This window comes from Pithys albifrons, chromosome 7 (genome assembly GCF_047495875.1).
Source record: "Pithys albifrons albifrons isolate INPA30051 chromosome 7, PitAlb_v1, whole genome shotgun sequence".
Lineage (NCBI taxonomy): Eukaryota > Metazoa > Chordata > Aves > Passeriformes > Thamnophilidae > Pithys > Pithys albifrons.
In genome coordinates, this window is record NC_092464.1 from 53,073,748 (window position 1) to 53,089,627 (window position 15,880).

General features: G+C 44.5%; 1 protein-coding gene across 7 annotated transcripts in view; it reads left to right on the forward strand.

The window, feature by feature from the left end:
- Positions 1 to 15,880, forward strand: part of HECW1 (HECT, C2 and WW domain containing E3 ubiquitin protein ligase 1) — a 252,145-nt gene that overhangs the window by 190,234 nt on the left and 46,031 nt on the right. For all 7 annotated transcript variants that reach the window (XM_071559590.1, XM_071559593.1, XM_071559587.1 and 4 more), the window contains 4 exons: positions 3,065 to 3,195; positions 6,573 to 6,694; positions 10,053 to 10,238; positions 10,806 to 10,940. In XM_071559590.1, the coding sequence (XP_071415691.1) occupies positions 3,065 to 3,195; positions 6,573 to 6,694; positions 10,053 to 10,238; positions 10,806 to 10,940 (574 nt within the window). The remainder of the gene's footprint in view (positions 1 to 3,064; positions 3,196 to 6,572; positions 6,695 to 10,052; positions 10,239 to 10,805; positions 10,941 to 15,880) is intronic.

A 15,880-nucleotide genomic window follows, 5' to 3' on the forward strand; every position in this document is an offset into this window, starting at 1 on the left:
ATCTGATTTTTCAGATATTTTGTGTCTCCACGTTTCAAGGTTGTGAAGAAAGCCACTTTCCATAACTGTTTTTATCAACACTGTGAAGGATTGGGCTTTGTCTTAAGCACTCATTTTAGGGATATTGTTTTGTTGTATTTCAAACTTTGAAATGTTCTTCTGCACCTCACCTAAGAATCATTTTAGGTGAGGCACAGCAAACACAGACTTTGCTGATAGAATTAGCAGCAGCCTGAACTTTTGCTCTAACCTCAAACAAAACTTGGACTCAAAATCACTCAGCAGGTTGAAAAAAAAACTTGGTGGCTTTTCTTTTTAAATCAATTTACTTCTTTTTTGGCTTCCTGGTTTCATTTGTGGAAAGGAATGGAAAACCCAAAATATTACAAGGAAGCTTGGTATTTCCAGCCCAGCCAAACCCACAAAGCTTTGGAAATTCAGTTGGAAAAAAAACCCCCATAGCTGGGATTAAGCCTTGTCCTGCTTTGCTTCTTTGCTCCAAACTTCCCTTTAGCTGGCCTGGCCACTTGAGGATATGGGGAATTCAAAACTGGGATCCAGGTGTTGGGCAAACACCGCAGAGACAGCCATACTTTTTATTTTATGGGCTCTTGCTTGTTTTCTGCAGCACCCCCTGCCTTGTTGGCAAAGCACATAACCCTTGTTGTCTGAGGAGATACAAGCAGCGTTTGTATATCCAGATTTGTCTGTGCACTTGTTTGAAAGAAAATAAGTCATGTAAGAAATTACAACTGTAACAGTTAAATCAACCACAGCATGGTATTTCTTTACCTCCATTTCTCTGACAAACCACTTTGAAAGGATACTGAAATTTCCAGAGGTATTCCCATAACTTTTGCACTTCCAGTGTTTTGTCCAATTACTTTGGCATTTTCTGGTATTTATATAAGGTGGTTTTATAGTATTGAGACCCAGAAGAAATGCAGAGCCTTTTACTGGCATAGTGTTACTCTTTGAGGGTTGCCAGTAGGGATTTTCTCCCATCTAATTAAATTGAAGGTACAAAGTTTTTCTATGTATGTGCTTATATTCCCTTGATTATATGAACTTTGAGGCTTTTTGTGGGATTTCTTTTTAGCTTTCTCTTGCACGTGGGTGTTGTAAAACTCCTCCAGTACTGGAATGGAAAGTTCACTCAGTTGCCTGCAGTCAAGTGAATAGAACTGTAAAATGTAGGTCTGAAACAGGGGGTTTAAAACTGCAGTAAATTCATGGTGTTGCAAATCCTGCTATCAGAATTTCCGTGCAAAGTGAATGCTTTCTTAAACTATCAAAATATACACTAAATGCAGCTTTGATGACTTTGAGTGCTGTAGGGGGACAGATACACAGTACTGTGAAAGTTTGGCATAAATCTATTGAAACTTTAATGATTTTTCTTAATTATCTCCTGCCCTTCTGCCTAGATCGGGTTGCAATGAGCTACTGGAGGTGATGCCTGTTGAGGTATCAAAAAGCCAAGTCCCAGCTGCTTGTCTTTAATGATCCTGTGTCATTTTGAGGAACTAATTTATGAATAACTTCTAATTTAACAAATAAAGAGAGAGAAAGGGAGTAAAATCTGGAAGTCAGAACTCGAGCTGAGGAAAGAAAAGAGAGTGTAAGTCAGAAAAAATGAAAGAGAAACAGTGATGGATCAGATTAAATGTACATGTGGCAATCCTATCCAGAAGGAAGAATTAAAAATATATTTATAATGTATGTGTAAGACAAACTCATAGCTTGCCAGTAGAAGCAAAGAAAACATATCCACTCATCTGTCAGTGTGAGTGAACAAGTTAATGAGGATTTGCTTTCCATTGTGTGAATTCAAAGCACTCCAGGCTATTTGTTCTGGATCTGGTGAAGTATTTAGGATAGGGCTTATCCCTAAGATCATGATCAGTCCCACTGACAACAAATAATACAGAAACTAGTTCCATGACTATAGTGGAAGTGACATTATACTTTTTAAAGACATTAACAGGTTTTTATTGAGAATTTTCTTTGTCATCCTCCTCCCAGTTCTTTGCTTATCCTCTACTGTAGTTCCTTGTTTTAGAGCTGGTCAGCACCAATGCCCAATCCCACTGATTCCCAAAAATAGACTCAGCACTTTCATCTTCACACTGGTGACTCAGCTCACATGTTACAACCCATTCTACCTTTTTGTGGCAGAAATATCAATTGGATTGTAGTTCTCTGAGGTCACAACACCTACTAGGTTACATTCCTAGGCTTAAGCTCTGACAGGGGAGGTTTAGGTTGGATATTAGAAAGAAATTCTTTACAGAGAGAGTGGTCAGGCATTGGAATGGCCTGCCCAGAGAGGTGGTGGATTCTCCAACCCTGGAGATTTTTAGGGTGAGACTGGACATGGCACTGAGTGCCATGATCTGGTGATCACAGTGGGGTTGGATTAAGCATTGGACTTGATGATCTTCTAACCCAACTGCCTCTGTGATTCTATGATTCTGTACTGCCTACCAAGAGGGAAGTGTTCACACTTGCTGTCCATGCAGCATCGTAATAAATATTTTGTGAACACTCTCAGCAGCCTTTGCCTTTTTAGGGTTGAGCATGTGCTTCCAACAATTTAATAAGAGAGACTGAAGGGTGCTCAGCATGTCAGGATTGATCCTTACTTTCTTGGTTGTACTTCCCTAAGGCTGAAGAAGAGAAAGAACCACGGTCCACCTGCTGTTTCAGGGTCCAGATGTTTTAAAGGGAACTCTAGTGGTAGCAACCTGTATCCTAAGCAGCTGTTTAAATTTAACCTCTGGGTACTCCTGGCTTTGCAGTGTCTGTAGCTGTTGGTTGGTCCCTGCAAAATGCCACATTGGCAGAGTGATGGTTGGCCTAAGTGTGAGCAGCTGCAGCAGCTGAAGAAGAGTCAGGCGTGCTCTTGCTCTGTGGTGTGTTGGGGATAGAAGCACTGGAATCCTCCAGAAACAGAGATAGAAGCACTGGAATCCCCCAGAAACAGTGTTGGTTCAAGGCAGAAAGCACCAGAAGGCTCCTCTGTTAACTAAAGTATGTTGCTCTTTTCTCTGGTTGTGTCCAGGTACCAAAACATCCAGCGAACCATCGCCACAGAGAGGGCTGATGACGATGCCGTGGTGAACAACCGGGTGGAGAGAGTTCCCACGGGAGGAGGGAGTGACTCTGAGGCAGAGCCTTCCCAGCCAAGCTCAGGTATGAGGCACAAAGCTGCTGAGTGGCATGTTCAGTGCCATTGAGTTCTGGGGAATCTGTGTCTCCAGGGGAGATGGGAACTTTATTATACCGTATTGCAAAATCTAATTTAAAAAAAAAAGGAGAATTGAAGGCACAGTTTTTAGATCTGAAGCTGCAGGTGTAAAGCTAAATACAAAGGTCCTCTGTTCCTTTTTAACAGCTGCTAAGACAGACAAAGCATTTTTACCTAAGTAAAGGGCGATTCAGAATTAAAATGGAAAGGGCATCTGGTTTTTATTCACATAGTAGTTCTTGCAAAAATGGTCCTGTCTTGTTTTTGCTGCAGTGTGATTTTTGGCTTGGGGCATTGCAGTTCCTTCTCTCTGGGCCTGCCTTCTGCTCTGCCACATTTGCTTGTGTGATTGCACCTGCAGTGGCCTGGCATCAAGTGTGAAATACCTGTGGTTTTTAAAGCTGCAGTTTTGTGATAGAATCATAGAATGGATTGGGTTGAAAAAGACCTCCAAGATCATCAAGTCCAACCCTTGGTCCAACTCCAGTCCCTTTACCAGATCATGGCACTCAGTGACACGGCCAATCTCACTTTAAAAACCCCCAGAGACGGGGAATCCACCCCCTCTCTAGGCAGCCCATTCCAATGACTGAGCACTCTCTCTGCAAAGAATTTTTTTCTGCTCTCCAACTTCAATTTCCCCTGACAGATCTTGAGCCCGTGCCCTCTTGTCCTATTGCTGAGTGCCTGGGAGAAGAGACCAACCCCCACCTGGCCAGAACTTCCCTTCAGGGAGTTCTAGACAGTGCCGAGGTCACCTCTGAGCCTCCTCTTCTCCAGGCTAAACACCCCCAGCTCCCTCAGCCTCTCCCCACAGCACTTGTGCTCCAGTCCCTTTTCCAGCCTCGTTGGTCTTCTCTGGACTCGCTCCAGCACCTCAATATCCTTTCTGAACTGAGGGGCCCAGAACTGAACACAACACTCAAGGTGTGGCCTCCCCAAGGCAGAGTCCAGGGGAAGGGTCACTGCCCTGGGCCTGCTGGCCATGCTAGTTTGGATCTAGGCCAGGATCCCATTGGCCTTCTTGGCCACCTGGGCACACTGGTGGCTCCTGTTGAGCTTCCTGTCCCTCAGTCCCCCCAGGTCCCTTTCTGCCTGGCTGCTCTGCAGCCACTCTGTGCCCAGCCTGGAGCGCTGCAGGGGGTTGTTGATAGCCATGAGCTGACCTAAGTGAGGGCTGTCACTGAGGGAGGCACAGCTGTGGTTTTGGTCATCACTGCTTTGTGTGAGAGCAGAGAACTGACCTGCCTGACAAACAGCCTGGTTGCTTGGCCTTGCCATCGACAGCCAGAGTGGTTCTTCCATCTGTCCCATCAGATGACCAATCAAGAATGTAACTACAACAATCACAGAATCACAGACTATTCTGAGTTGGAAGGGACCCACAAGGATCATTGAGTCCAACTCTTAAGTCAATGGCCCACACAGGGGATTGAACCCATGACCTTGGCATTATTGCAACCAAGTTTTAACCCAGTACAAAGCAGAAGGGGAGAATGTGTGCCCGAGGCAGGATGGGATGGCAGAGCTCTCTCCTGCTCCTTTTGGTGGTAGTGAGACTCAGTTTTGTTAAAGCTTTTGGGGAACCACAGCCTAAGTGTGTGTGTGTTCCAGGTGAGAGGCACCACCAGCAATCAGACTGGTGTCCACTGTGCAACTCAAGGCCATGCAAAAATAACTCTGCTTTGATTTAGAACTTGCACCACCAAAATTATCAGCCAGTTCTCTTCCTTTGGATTTCTCTTACCTCTACCTAACTTTGTGCTCTGTATTTCCTGCAACAAGTAAATCCAACTTCTTGCTATCCTTTGCCAGCCCTCTTGAAAAAGCACTGGCAAATGGAGAGAACCAACAACAACATCTGCTTGAATTTTCTTAGTTTTCCATGTTGAGTAGAAAAAACTACACAGAGAAATAATAAACTTTTTTTATCAAGTTTAGAAAAATACTCAGTTTTACTTGTTTTCCTGATCCATTAGTTGTTTTTAGCTTGAAAACAAATTTTGGCCAAGTTTGTTTAATATTTGGTACTCAAAGTTTCCTTGCAATCTTTTGTGTTGCAATTTATGTGAGACTTTTACCTACACTGGGTCTTGTAAGGAGATCCCAGTCCTGTCTATTAGAAGCTGAACTGGAAATGAGGTACACAGTGTATTTTTAGCATTTTTAAGCAATGCAGCCATTATTTGTAATATATATAATCATTTACTATCATAGCCAACATAATAAAATAGTAATTTAATAGGAGTTGCTACCAGTAAGTATTTACTTCAGTTCTTTATGTAACATTCATCTTTTGTTTTAAACCCTAAGAGCTAATGGGTATGATAAATGTTATCATAAGTTATTGGGAAATTGCTTTTGCTATAGATAATTGCTTTGTTTTTAGGAGAAAACATCAATATTGTATAAAATGCCAAGAATTAAAAGGCCAAGGATGATATAAACACACTAGGGGGAAAAAAACCTGCAGTGTCATACATTTGCTATTTGTCTTTTAATTTAAATGAAAAATGTCAGAAGGAATACATTTTAAGCACACTAATCCAGATTCTAAGCTAGTATAAATCAATCTAACTCCAGCAATGGATACAGTCTGCATTTTTAAGTGGATAAAATAGTATGATGTGTCCAGCAGAAAGAAAAAAAAAGTTATAATTAATAAGGAAAAAAGTGGGAATCTGTGCTTATTCTGTTAATGATGTCTGCATTCAATTTCCTTGGCCTGCAAATTTGGCTTTATTTGAAAATGCCAGAACTCCATGGTAGGAAGCATTTTTCTGATGGCTGTAGAAGGTCAGGAGGTTCTTCCTGTACAGAGTTACATCCTCAAATGCTCAGTTCTGATCCTGTGCTCCATTAATTGATACAGATTAAAAATAATCCTGTTGTGTCTTGTTTTCTTTACCATACAAGTCCACAAAGCCATGGACTTGCCAAAAATAATGCAATTAAAGGGCAGTGCTGGATTGGGAGATCAGATCTCTCTAAAATCAGCAGTGTAGGAACCAGTATGGACCTGGAAGATGGCCCAGAACCAAACCATCAGCTGGTAGAAGCTGCTGTGGTCAGGTTATATTTAGAGACAGAAGGTGCCACGACACAGAGTTTCATAACCTGCAGTTCAGGAAAACCTCCAGCCCCTGCCCTGCCCATCAGCCGGTTTGCCAAGGGCTGTTCTGGCAGCACCAAGAAGGTAAATGCACTGGTCAGGGGGGGACTTCTCTATACCATCACTCCTGCAGCTGTTTATTAAAGGGTAACTCACAGACTGCACTTGTCACGGCATTAATGAGATCTTGTGGCTTGTTCCTTTGTCCAGAGGTGAGGAGAGAAGGCTCCCTTTCTCCTGTGAACTCTCAGAAAATCACCTTGTTGCTGCAGTCTCCAGCTGTGAAGTTCATCACCAACCCCGAGTTCTTCACTGTGCTGCACGCAAACTATGTGAGTAATTCTGGGTGATTCTGACTTGCTCTCCTGAACTACAGAGTCCAGATGCCTTGGGGGAGAATGCAGAGTGAATTTGAGTGATGTGACAGGGGCTCAGCTGTCCTTTCTGGGCACCAGACTGGGCTGGGGACACTACAGGCAGCAGGATCTTGCTGGGATTTTGCCTCACAGAAGAAATTCCATGGTGAGGAGAAGCTCATTAATGTCCTCCCACAGGAACCCTTGGTTTCAGCTTGTGTGAGTCTGCTGTCTGTTGCTGCAGGGAGTGAGGTTGTTGCCTTTTGAGCCAACCATCCTCAAAGGTCTTACTCAGATGCCACTAAGTCTCAGGGAAATAAAGGATAAAAATCAACTCCTCAGTCAAAAACTGGGTGGCCATAATGGAGTGAAAGAAATACTGACTTGAATCAGAGAAGCTGTTTTGGGAAAAAACACAAATAAAAATGAATTTTTGAAATTCAAATAACTTTTTTTTTCATTAATGCAGTAAAACTGCATGTTTTCTTGCAAAGCTGGTGTGGAGTGGAAAAAAATGTAATGTCAGGAGGAAGCAGAGAGGGGAGTGCCACAAGGACACACAGTCCTGGTTGGCCATGTCTTGAATGTAGTTCAAGGAGGAATCTACACATGACTTCTGAATACTTGGAAAATCATTCTTTATACCAGTGACCTTTCTTTTTGAAAGGAAAAGAAAGTAAAACACTTCAGGAGTTGCCTCAGCACAGGATTTTAGCTAAGTACAGACATCAGGTGTTGGCTGTGGCACCTGGTTGGTTCAAGGTGGTCCATCTCCAAACATCTGCCAGAGAGTATTGCCCATGAAATCCTACCCAGGGAGGGGATGTGTTACATCATCTGACATATCCTGAACTCAGTTTTGGAGTGCAGATAATTTCTTACATTGACAGGGTGATACATGATGAGTTATAGCTGAGAGCAGCATAATTGTCAATCAGCATAGCTGATGAAAAATGAGCATCTGATTCCATAATTATGTAAGGAACAGTCACAACAGACTAAACTCCAATTTTATTTCTCAACGAAGTAAAAAAAAAGCCAAAAGAGGCCTTCAGTTTGAGCTTATAAACTTGTCTCTGACACAAGAACCAGAATAATCTATTGAAACATCTGTCAAATGGTCATACAGATTCCACTTGTACAGAAATAATGGACCAAATAACTTTTGGCTTAACATGAGTGTAATAGTTTAACCACAAGCCCCTCTTAAAATTCCAAGCTATTAATTATGCCAGTGAAGTTGGGACTGGAAAATATTATCCAGCAGTTAGAATTAAAAGGAAAGGCGCTCATTTTTCAGATATTTTATTTCCATGGAGAGAGAAAACTACATTACACTCTTTGCTTCCCTAATGCAGCTTAGACATACTCAAGACAGTCATTGATCATCCATCAGATCAAAATACCACTTTTTTATGGAGTAGGCTGGGATCTTAACAGTTTGTGACCATGAAGCCTTCCTGGGCTATAAGCAGGTCATGTCTTCAGGGCAGAGATCATATCTCTGTGATTTCATAACCATTTCCCAGCCCTTGCCATAATTAGCAACTCTGAGCTACAAGGACTGTTCTCAGCGGTGCCACCATGAAAAATCCTTACATCACAAAGGTAATACTTGTAAATGTTTTATTGCATTATGGTGGTTAAAATGCATTAAAAGTACACCAAAAATGAGAATTTGAAGCTGTTGGGTCAGATTCCCTGGACAGATTCTCTGGACATGTTCCAAGCCTGCACACTGGGGCTCACTCCACTGGAGATGTAAGTCCTCCAGTGGTCCTTTATGACTCTAATGAGTAATTCAGTCCTTTGGGCTGACCACCAAACCAAGGCACTCATTTTCTCTCGAGAGAAAAGCTCGGGAAAGTTGTGGATTTTTGTGAAGTTTCCTACTCTGTTTTGAGGGGCTTTTTCCCCGAAGTGAAATATTCCAAGAGTAGCCTGTGGATGTACCTTTGTTTTGCCACCACGAGCATTATTTTGTGGGTTGGGAGAGACCTCTGAGATCATCAAGTCCAACCCTTAATCCAACCCCACTGTGATTACCAGATCATGGCACTCAGTGCCACGTCCAGTCTCACCTTAAAAACCTCCAGGGTCGGAGAATCCACCCCCTCTCTGGCCATTCCAATGCCTGAGCACTCTCTCTGTAAAGAACTTCTTCCTGATACCCAACCTAAACCTCCTCTGGCAGAGCTTAAACCCCTGCCCTCTTGTCCTACTGTTGGTTGCCTGAGACAAGTTCCCTTTGGCCCCTGTTCTGCAGTGAGATCAGCACTAACTCACCTGAGCTGCATCAGGGCACGTTGCTCTACGAGGTGCATTTAATGCCCACTGTGAGGCACAACTTGCTGGCTGAGGGGTGGCACTCACCTGACTCATGGCAGATGTCTCCATCTGCCGTGCTTTGTCATCACAGAAACACATACTCAGTTCCAGGAAACAATTCACATCTTCCAAAAACAGACAATTAAGAGTGTGCCCTGCCCTGTGGCTATGATAAATAATATATAAGGCAGCAATCTTTGATGTAGAATCTGCACTGAAGTCCTCTTGAGTTTGTGAATCCTATCACACGTATCTTGGTTTCAGTTATAGCATGAATATGTGATCACAGCTGTCTTTGCATTTCTCTGGCATTTCTGCCTCTTCCTCCATCTCCCTCACCTGGGCCTTGATGGCCTGAAGCCTCCTGGACTGGGGGCAAAATCCCACCTGAGACCCCCAAAGTGCCACCCAGACACCCCACAATCCCACCCAGAGACCCCCAAAACTCCTCAAAACCAAAAAACAGTACAAAAATCCCACCCAGAGACCCCAAAATGCCAGCCACAGACCCCAAAATCCAACCCAGGATGCCCCCAAACCCCCCAAATCCCATCCAGATACCCCCCAAAACCCCCAAGAACAAAAAACAGCACAAAAATCCCACGCAGAGACCCCCAAAAATCCCCCAAATCCCCCCCAGATATCCCCAAATCCCACCTGAGACCCCCAAAGTCCCCCCCAGAAACCCAGTGTTTCTGTAGACCAGTAAAAGCAATGCCACAACTGCATGTATTTTCTGCATGTGATGTTTCAGCTGCCCATCCTGTTGAAGGGCAGCAGAAAGGCAGTTCATGCACCAGCCAACTGTGGGCAGTGTGTGGAATGTTTCACTTTCCACGTTGCATTTGTTAATTCCGGGTGTTCATGGAAAGTCATTCAAATCCAACCCACATTTCTTGATTGTAAGAATTTGTTTCAGTTCTTTGGGCGTATGTCCCATGAAATAGCCCAATATGTTGCTTTACCATCAGAACTGGTTTCCCTCACTTCTGTTCTCACCTCACAGAGTGCCTATCGAGTCTTCACTAACAGCACCTGCCTGAAGCACATGATCCTGAAGATTCGGAGAGATGCTCGCAATTTTGAGCGCTATCAGCACAACAGAGACCTGGTAAATTTTATCAACATGTTTGCTGATACCAGACTGGAGCTTCCTCGTGGCTGGGAGATAAAAACTGACCAGCAGGGCAAGGTGAGAGTGCCAACAAAACTGATCATTTGTTTAACACACCCCATCAGGCTACATGATTAACATCAAAGGTTCCTTCCTCCTTGACTCAAAATCCGTGATGGTTTGGTTGAAACAACACAAGCAGAGTTGGTTTAGAAGCAGAAGAAAAAGCTCTAAGAATTAATATCTCAAAGCATTTCTGGCTTTCTGTAGAATATCACACCATAACCAGGGCAGCTCTTTGTGGGACTGACAAAAAAGTTTGAGCCTGAGTAAATCTGTTTGCCTGGAAAGTTTGATTCCATGTCTGTATGTCCAGTGAAACTTTGCTGGGTGACTTCTGGAACCACCAAATAGGCTAAAGCACTGTTTGGCAGTAATGTTATTCTCCCCTGTCTCATTCACATCATGGCCATTACACATGATTTGTACCCACATAACTTCAGGTATTTTCCAAGAGCTGTTCCACGGACTGTACTTAACCAAAGTATTTCTCACATACAGTTGCCAGAGGTTCCCACGTTGTGTTCCCACAATGCCACCACAGAGTTGGCCATCAAAAAATCCCAGTGTTCCTTTGTGTTTCAGTCCTTCTTCGTTGACCACAACAGCCGTGCCACCACGTTCATAGACCCCAGGATCCCACTGCAGAACGGGCGGCTCCCGAACCACCTGACCCACAGGCAGCACCTCCAGCGTCTCCGGAGCTACAGCGCTGGAGAGGTAACTGTGCCACTGGTGCCAATCCAGGGACTTCTGACAGCAGTCCTTGTGGAATTAAAAGCACTGTGGAAAGCACTGAAACAGAGTGCCTTGTGAATTTTTATCTTGTAAGGACAACAGGCGATTTTTTTTTCCTGTTTGAAGGTTTATCTCAGAGCTTGTAATGAAGGTTTATATTTTGATGGTTTCAAAATAGATTGTAAAAGAAGAATCCGTATTTGACATCCTGGTCTTGCTTTACTAAAGTAATTTATTATTTTTGTAGCCTGATACTTCAGGAAACTTCCATGTTTCTTCAGTCTCCACTGGGACACTGTGCTCTGAAGTTCTGTACTCCCAGCAGTGGTGTAGTCATGCATGTCAAAGTTTGCTTCCCTTGCTTTCAGTCATATTAAGCATCCTTCCTATGTTTCATGGGGTGACTTTCACCTCTGAGGGCTGTGGACAGGACTGAAAAAAGCATAAGTACTGTGATGTGTGTTGTGGATTTAAGGAAGAAAAAATACCAGCCATCAGATTCTTCATATAGCAAATCCATACAGTTGAAGATTTGTAGGGATTGTTGCTGAACAGGGACAGAGATGAGTTATGGTGAAAGGGTGTTCCTCTTCCAGAAAAATATCCAGAGGAATGCTTGTGAATTAATTTATTGCAGCAGGACCAGTGTGACACCTCTCACTGCCAGCTGGGGTTGGGGTCAGGAGCTGACTTGGTGCAAGGTCAGTTCTTCAGGACCAAAGGCAGAGCAGACTTGAATAGCTTGGGCCTGTTTTCTCCATCTTAGGGGTGAATATGGAATCATATTTCCTGAAGATAGAAGTGTATCTACGGATTCAGCTCAATCATATCTTCCCACCAGCTTAGCAGCTTCTCTCTGCCAACAGCCCACAGTTTAGTGTTGCTGTTGTGGCTGAGCTATTGGCATGACTGTGACAGCCACCTGCAGGATCACTCATATCTGGGGCCATGTATGCCTGGGGCTTACTTACTAATTCACCATATCAGGGGCAGGAGCACCACTGACCAACTCAGGTGGCTGAGCCCAAAAAATCCACTTGTTTCTGAAAGCACTGGCAAAAACCAGTTTGCAATAAACCCAAAATACCAAGTACAGGGAAGGGTGGCAAAAGTATTTGCTACTTACAAGTAGTGATTCTCTGGGGAAATGATAAACTGTTCTTTGAGGCCACTGATTTGGCACAATCAGCCAATGAGACAACCTTCTGTCTGAGGAGCCATCAGGGCTGGCACTGTCCCCTCACAGCCTCAGTGGCCCAGGTCCCACAGTGCTTCTGCACCCTGTCTGTGGGCAGTAGCTTCCCCTTTGGAAGTATCTGCTGGAAGGACTCCCACTGATAGCCAAGCACTTTGGATTGATGCCCAAAAGTCCACCACTTACAGGGAAGAAATTCAACTTTTTACAGCTCAGCCCTTTTATTAAGAGCATCATGTTCTGTGCTATTTCCTCCAAAGGTGTTTGGATGTTCTTTTGTCCTATAAATCATGTCTGTGGAGTCACACCTGGGGCTTTGTCCTGGCCATGTGTCAGCTGTCTGCAGGCCTGCTGGCTCTTCCCTGAGCAGATGGTGTGGCCTCTGGAATCTGTCACCAGGATGGTCTGAAGGACCATGAAAGACAACGACCAGTTTTGAACATTATGTATAGATGTCAAACGAGGCTGAAGGAGAGCAGAATAGTGAAGATTGTGGGTTCCAGAGAGGGTATAAAAAAGAGCCAGGGTAATAAAATAAAGGACCTCTGCAAAAACTTCTGTTGTCCAACTGTGTAGATTACTGATATTAAATAGCATCATATATAAATTTGAGAAAAATGCTACAGATTCTTTAGTAAGAACTTCTTTAAGGTATCAATATTTTTCAGGAAAAAGGTGGTTGATGCTACTCTTGGTTCCCTGATTTTTGGAAGAGAAGTGTGAGTAGCTGCAGAGGCCATCAGTAACTAAAGAAGATATATCATAGAGTCATAGAATGGATTGGGTTGGAAAAGACCTCTGAGATCATCAAGTCCAACCCTCGGTCCAACTCCAGTCCCTTTACCAGATCATGGCACTCAGTGCCACGGCCAAGCTCAGGTTAAAAACCTCCAGGGATGGGGAATCCACCCCCTCTCTGGGCAGCCCATTCCAATCCCTGAGCACTCTCTCTGCAAAGAATTTGTTTTTGATCTCCAACTTCAATTTCCTCTGGCAGAGCTTGAGCCCGTGCCCCCTTATCCTATTGCTGACTACCTAAGTGATTCTTTTCCTTCTGCCACTGCTGTAAACAGAACAGGTCAGAAGTGCTTTCCATCCCCCCTAAGGGCTTTCCATCTGCAGTGCAAGCCAACATACATGATTGCAGGGCAGGTTTTACAGACAGAGTGAAGAAAAGAGGCAGGAATCCACAATGGAGAGTCAAGAGTTGCTGGTTAGCAAGAAAAGCAGAGGAGCTACTGGAATGTAGCAGTGTATAAATCTTACTGACCCAAACCACAACAAGCAAACAGCAGGATTCAGACAGGCAAGGGCCTCCCAAATCCAGCAGTGATGTAAAACCAAGGAAAGAATATTGTATCTTGAAAGGTTCCTGTGGTAGTTTGGACTCTCCACTCTGGTTGCAACATCCCAGGATCAGTTTCAAAGCTGTTAAACTCTGACATGAATCTATAGGATTACTCTGCACTAGATGAATTGGGTCACTAAATCATTAGAGAGGGTGCTCTTTCCCTTTTTTTTAATTAGAGAATAATGTGCTAATCGAAATTAAATGATTCAATTAGAAAGTCAAAGCAGACAAGGCGATTGTGATGGAACACTGAATTGGAGCAATCAATTGTACTCCATTAGCTAAAAGATTGGAAAGAGAAGTGTTGGCAAAATGAAGGTTAATTAGACAGCTGGGAATTTTCCTGTTGTGTTGCCAGAGAAGAATTGTTAAGAGGTGTAAATGTGCAAAGAGCAAACACAGCACTAGCAATGCCTAAGGATGGTGATGAAGAGAAGCACCACAGAGTGTGCAGTCTGTTATAGTGAGATGTGTACAGAACGGGATTCTTACAGCCTGGATGACTCTAGCTGTTAAACCAGAACTGGGAAGAAGGGAGTGAAGCCTTCTTTTCCTGGGCACTAGACATGCTGCCTTTCAGAACTCTTGCTTTAGGAGAAATATGTCCAGGCACTGGAAAGCTAGCCAAGAGAAAAAACATTCTCAGGTGACATGAGCAAGGGGAGGATCTAGGCCCAGGCTGGGCAGAAGTACCATAATGTTCCCAGCTGATGAACAAATACCAACCGGTGCTAATTTTTATGGGAGATGTGAGTTTAACTCCTCTGTTACTCCTCTCTTCCCCCCTTTTAATCTTCTGGTCAGTAAATCTGTGTGTAGCAACAAGGGCACAGGATTTGCATTTGTGAAGGATGAGTTGGAGATCACCCTTAAGAACAGGCTCACCCCCACCTGCACTGCTGTGCAAGTCTGTTCTGCAAGGACCTGAGGAAGGGCATCCTCCCCTGAGCTCCTGAGGAAGGGCATCCTCACCTGATCTCCTGAGGAAGGGCATCCTCCCCTGATCTCCTGAGGAAGGGCATCCTCACCTGAGCTCCTGAGGAAGGGCATCCTCACCTGAGCTCCTGAGGAAGGGCATCCTCACCTGAGCTCCTGAGGAAGGGCATCCTCACTGATCTCCTGAGGAAGGGCATCCTCACTGATCTCCTGAGGAAGGGCATCCTCCCCTGATCTCCTGAGGAAGGGCATCCTCACCTGATCTCCTGAGGAAAGGCATCCTCACTGATCTCCTGAGGAAGGGCATCCTCACCTGATCTCCTGAGGAAAGGCATCCTCACTGATCTCCTGAGGAAGGGCATCCTCACCTGAGCTCCTGAGGAAGGGCATCCTCACCTGATCTCCTGAGGAAGGGCATCCTCACCTGATCTCCTGAGGAAGGGCATCCTCACTGAGCTCCTGAGGAAGGGCATCCTCCCCTAGCCTCCAGAGCCCCTGGCAGGGGAGCAGCTGAGCACAGCACAGTGCCTTGGTCCTGTCCCACACACCTCACCAGCACAACTGAGCACAGTGTGTGTGCCCCGGCTGTGCTGCCCACAGACAGCCCAAGGAAAGGCTGCTCCCAGCAGGGCTTCATGCCCACAGTGGCAGCTCAGGCACCTGAGCTTCCTCCTTCTCCCACAGCATGCAGTGAGTGCCATGAAGGTCACATAGTGCCTGTCAGAGGGGTTGCCAAGCTGAGCTAAACTTTGCAGTGTCAGTGGGTCCATGGGGTGTGAGAAGGAGACAAAGGCAGCAGAGGGGACCCTGAGATCAGCTCAGTTGGTTAAAACTTGGTTGTAATAATGCCAAGGTCATGGGTTCAATCCTCTGTGTGGGCCATTGACATGAGTTGGACTCGATGATCCTTGTGGGTCCTTTCCTACTCAGAATAATCTGTGATAGTCTGATATCACAACTGAATGATGGAGCAAAACATTCACCATGTGCTTTCACATGCTTTAAAACACAGCATGTTTAATTAGAATCATTAAGGTTTTTCTTTGTTTTACCTTTGTATTGATACATATCAAGTGCATTGACTGGTGTCTTGTTACATGTAAACCTTTTATCCTTTCTGGGCTCCAAAAGGCAACTTGGCCAGTCACATTGAGCTTCTCAGGTTTCATTTATAATCAGTTGGAAGACCTGGCATTTGGCCATACCACTGAAAACGGGTTGGCACCATTTGCTTGAATGCAGAACTAAGCATTTAAAATATTGGAGTAGAGGCAATTTCTTCCTCAAGTGGTTGCCAAGCACTACAGTTTGTGCGGTGAGAAAGAAGCAGCTCTCCGCCCAGTAGGATGGCAGCTGGAATTCCAAATGCATCTTGTCCTCATGCAGGCTGTCCTCATGCTGTAGTGGCAGGACTAGGGGGATGTCTTTAAACTGAAAGAG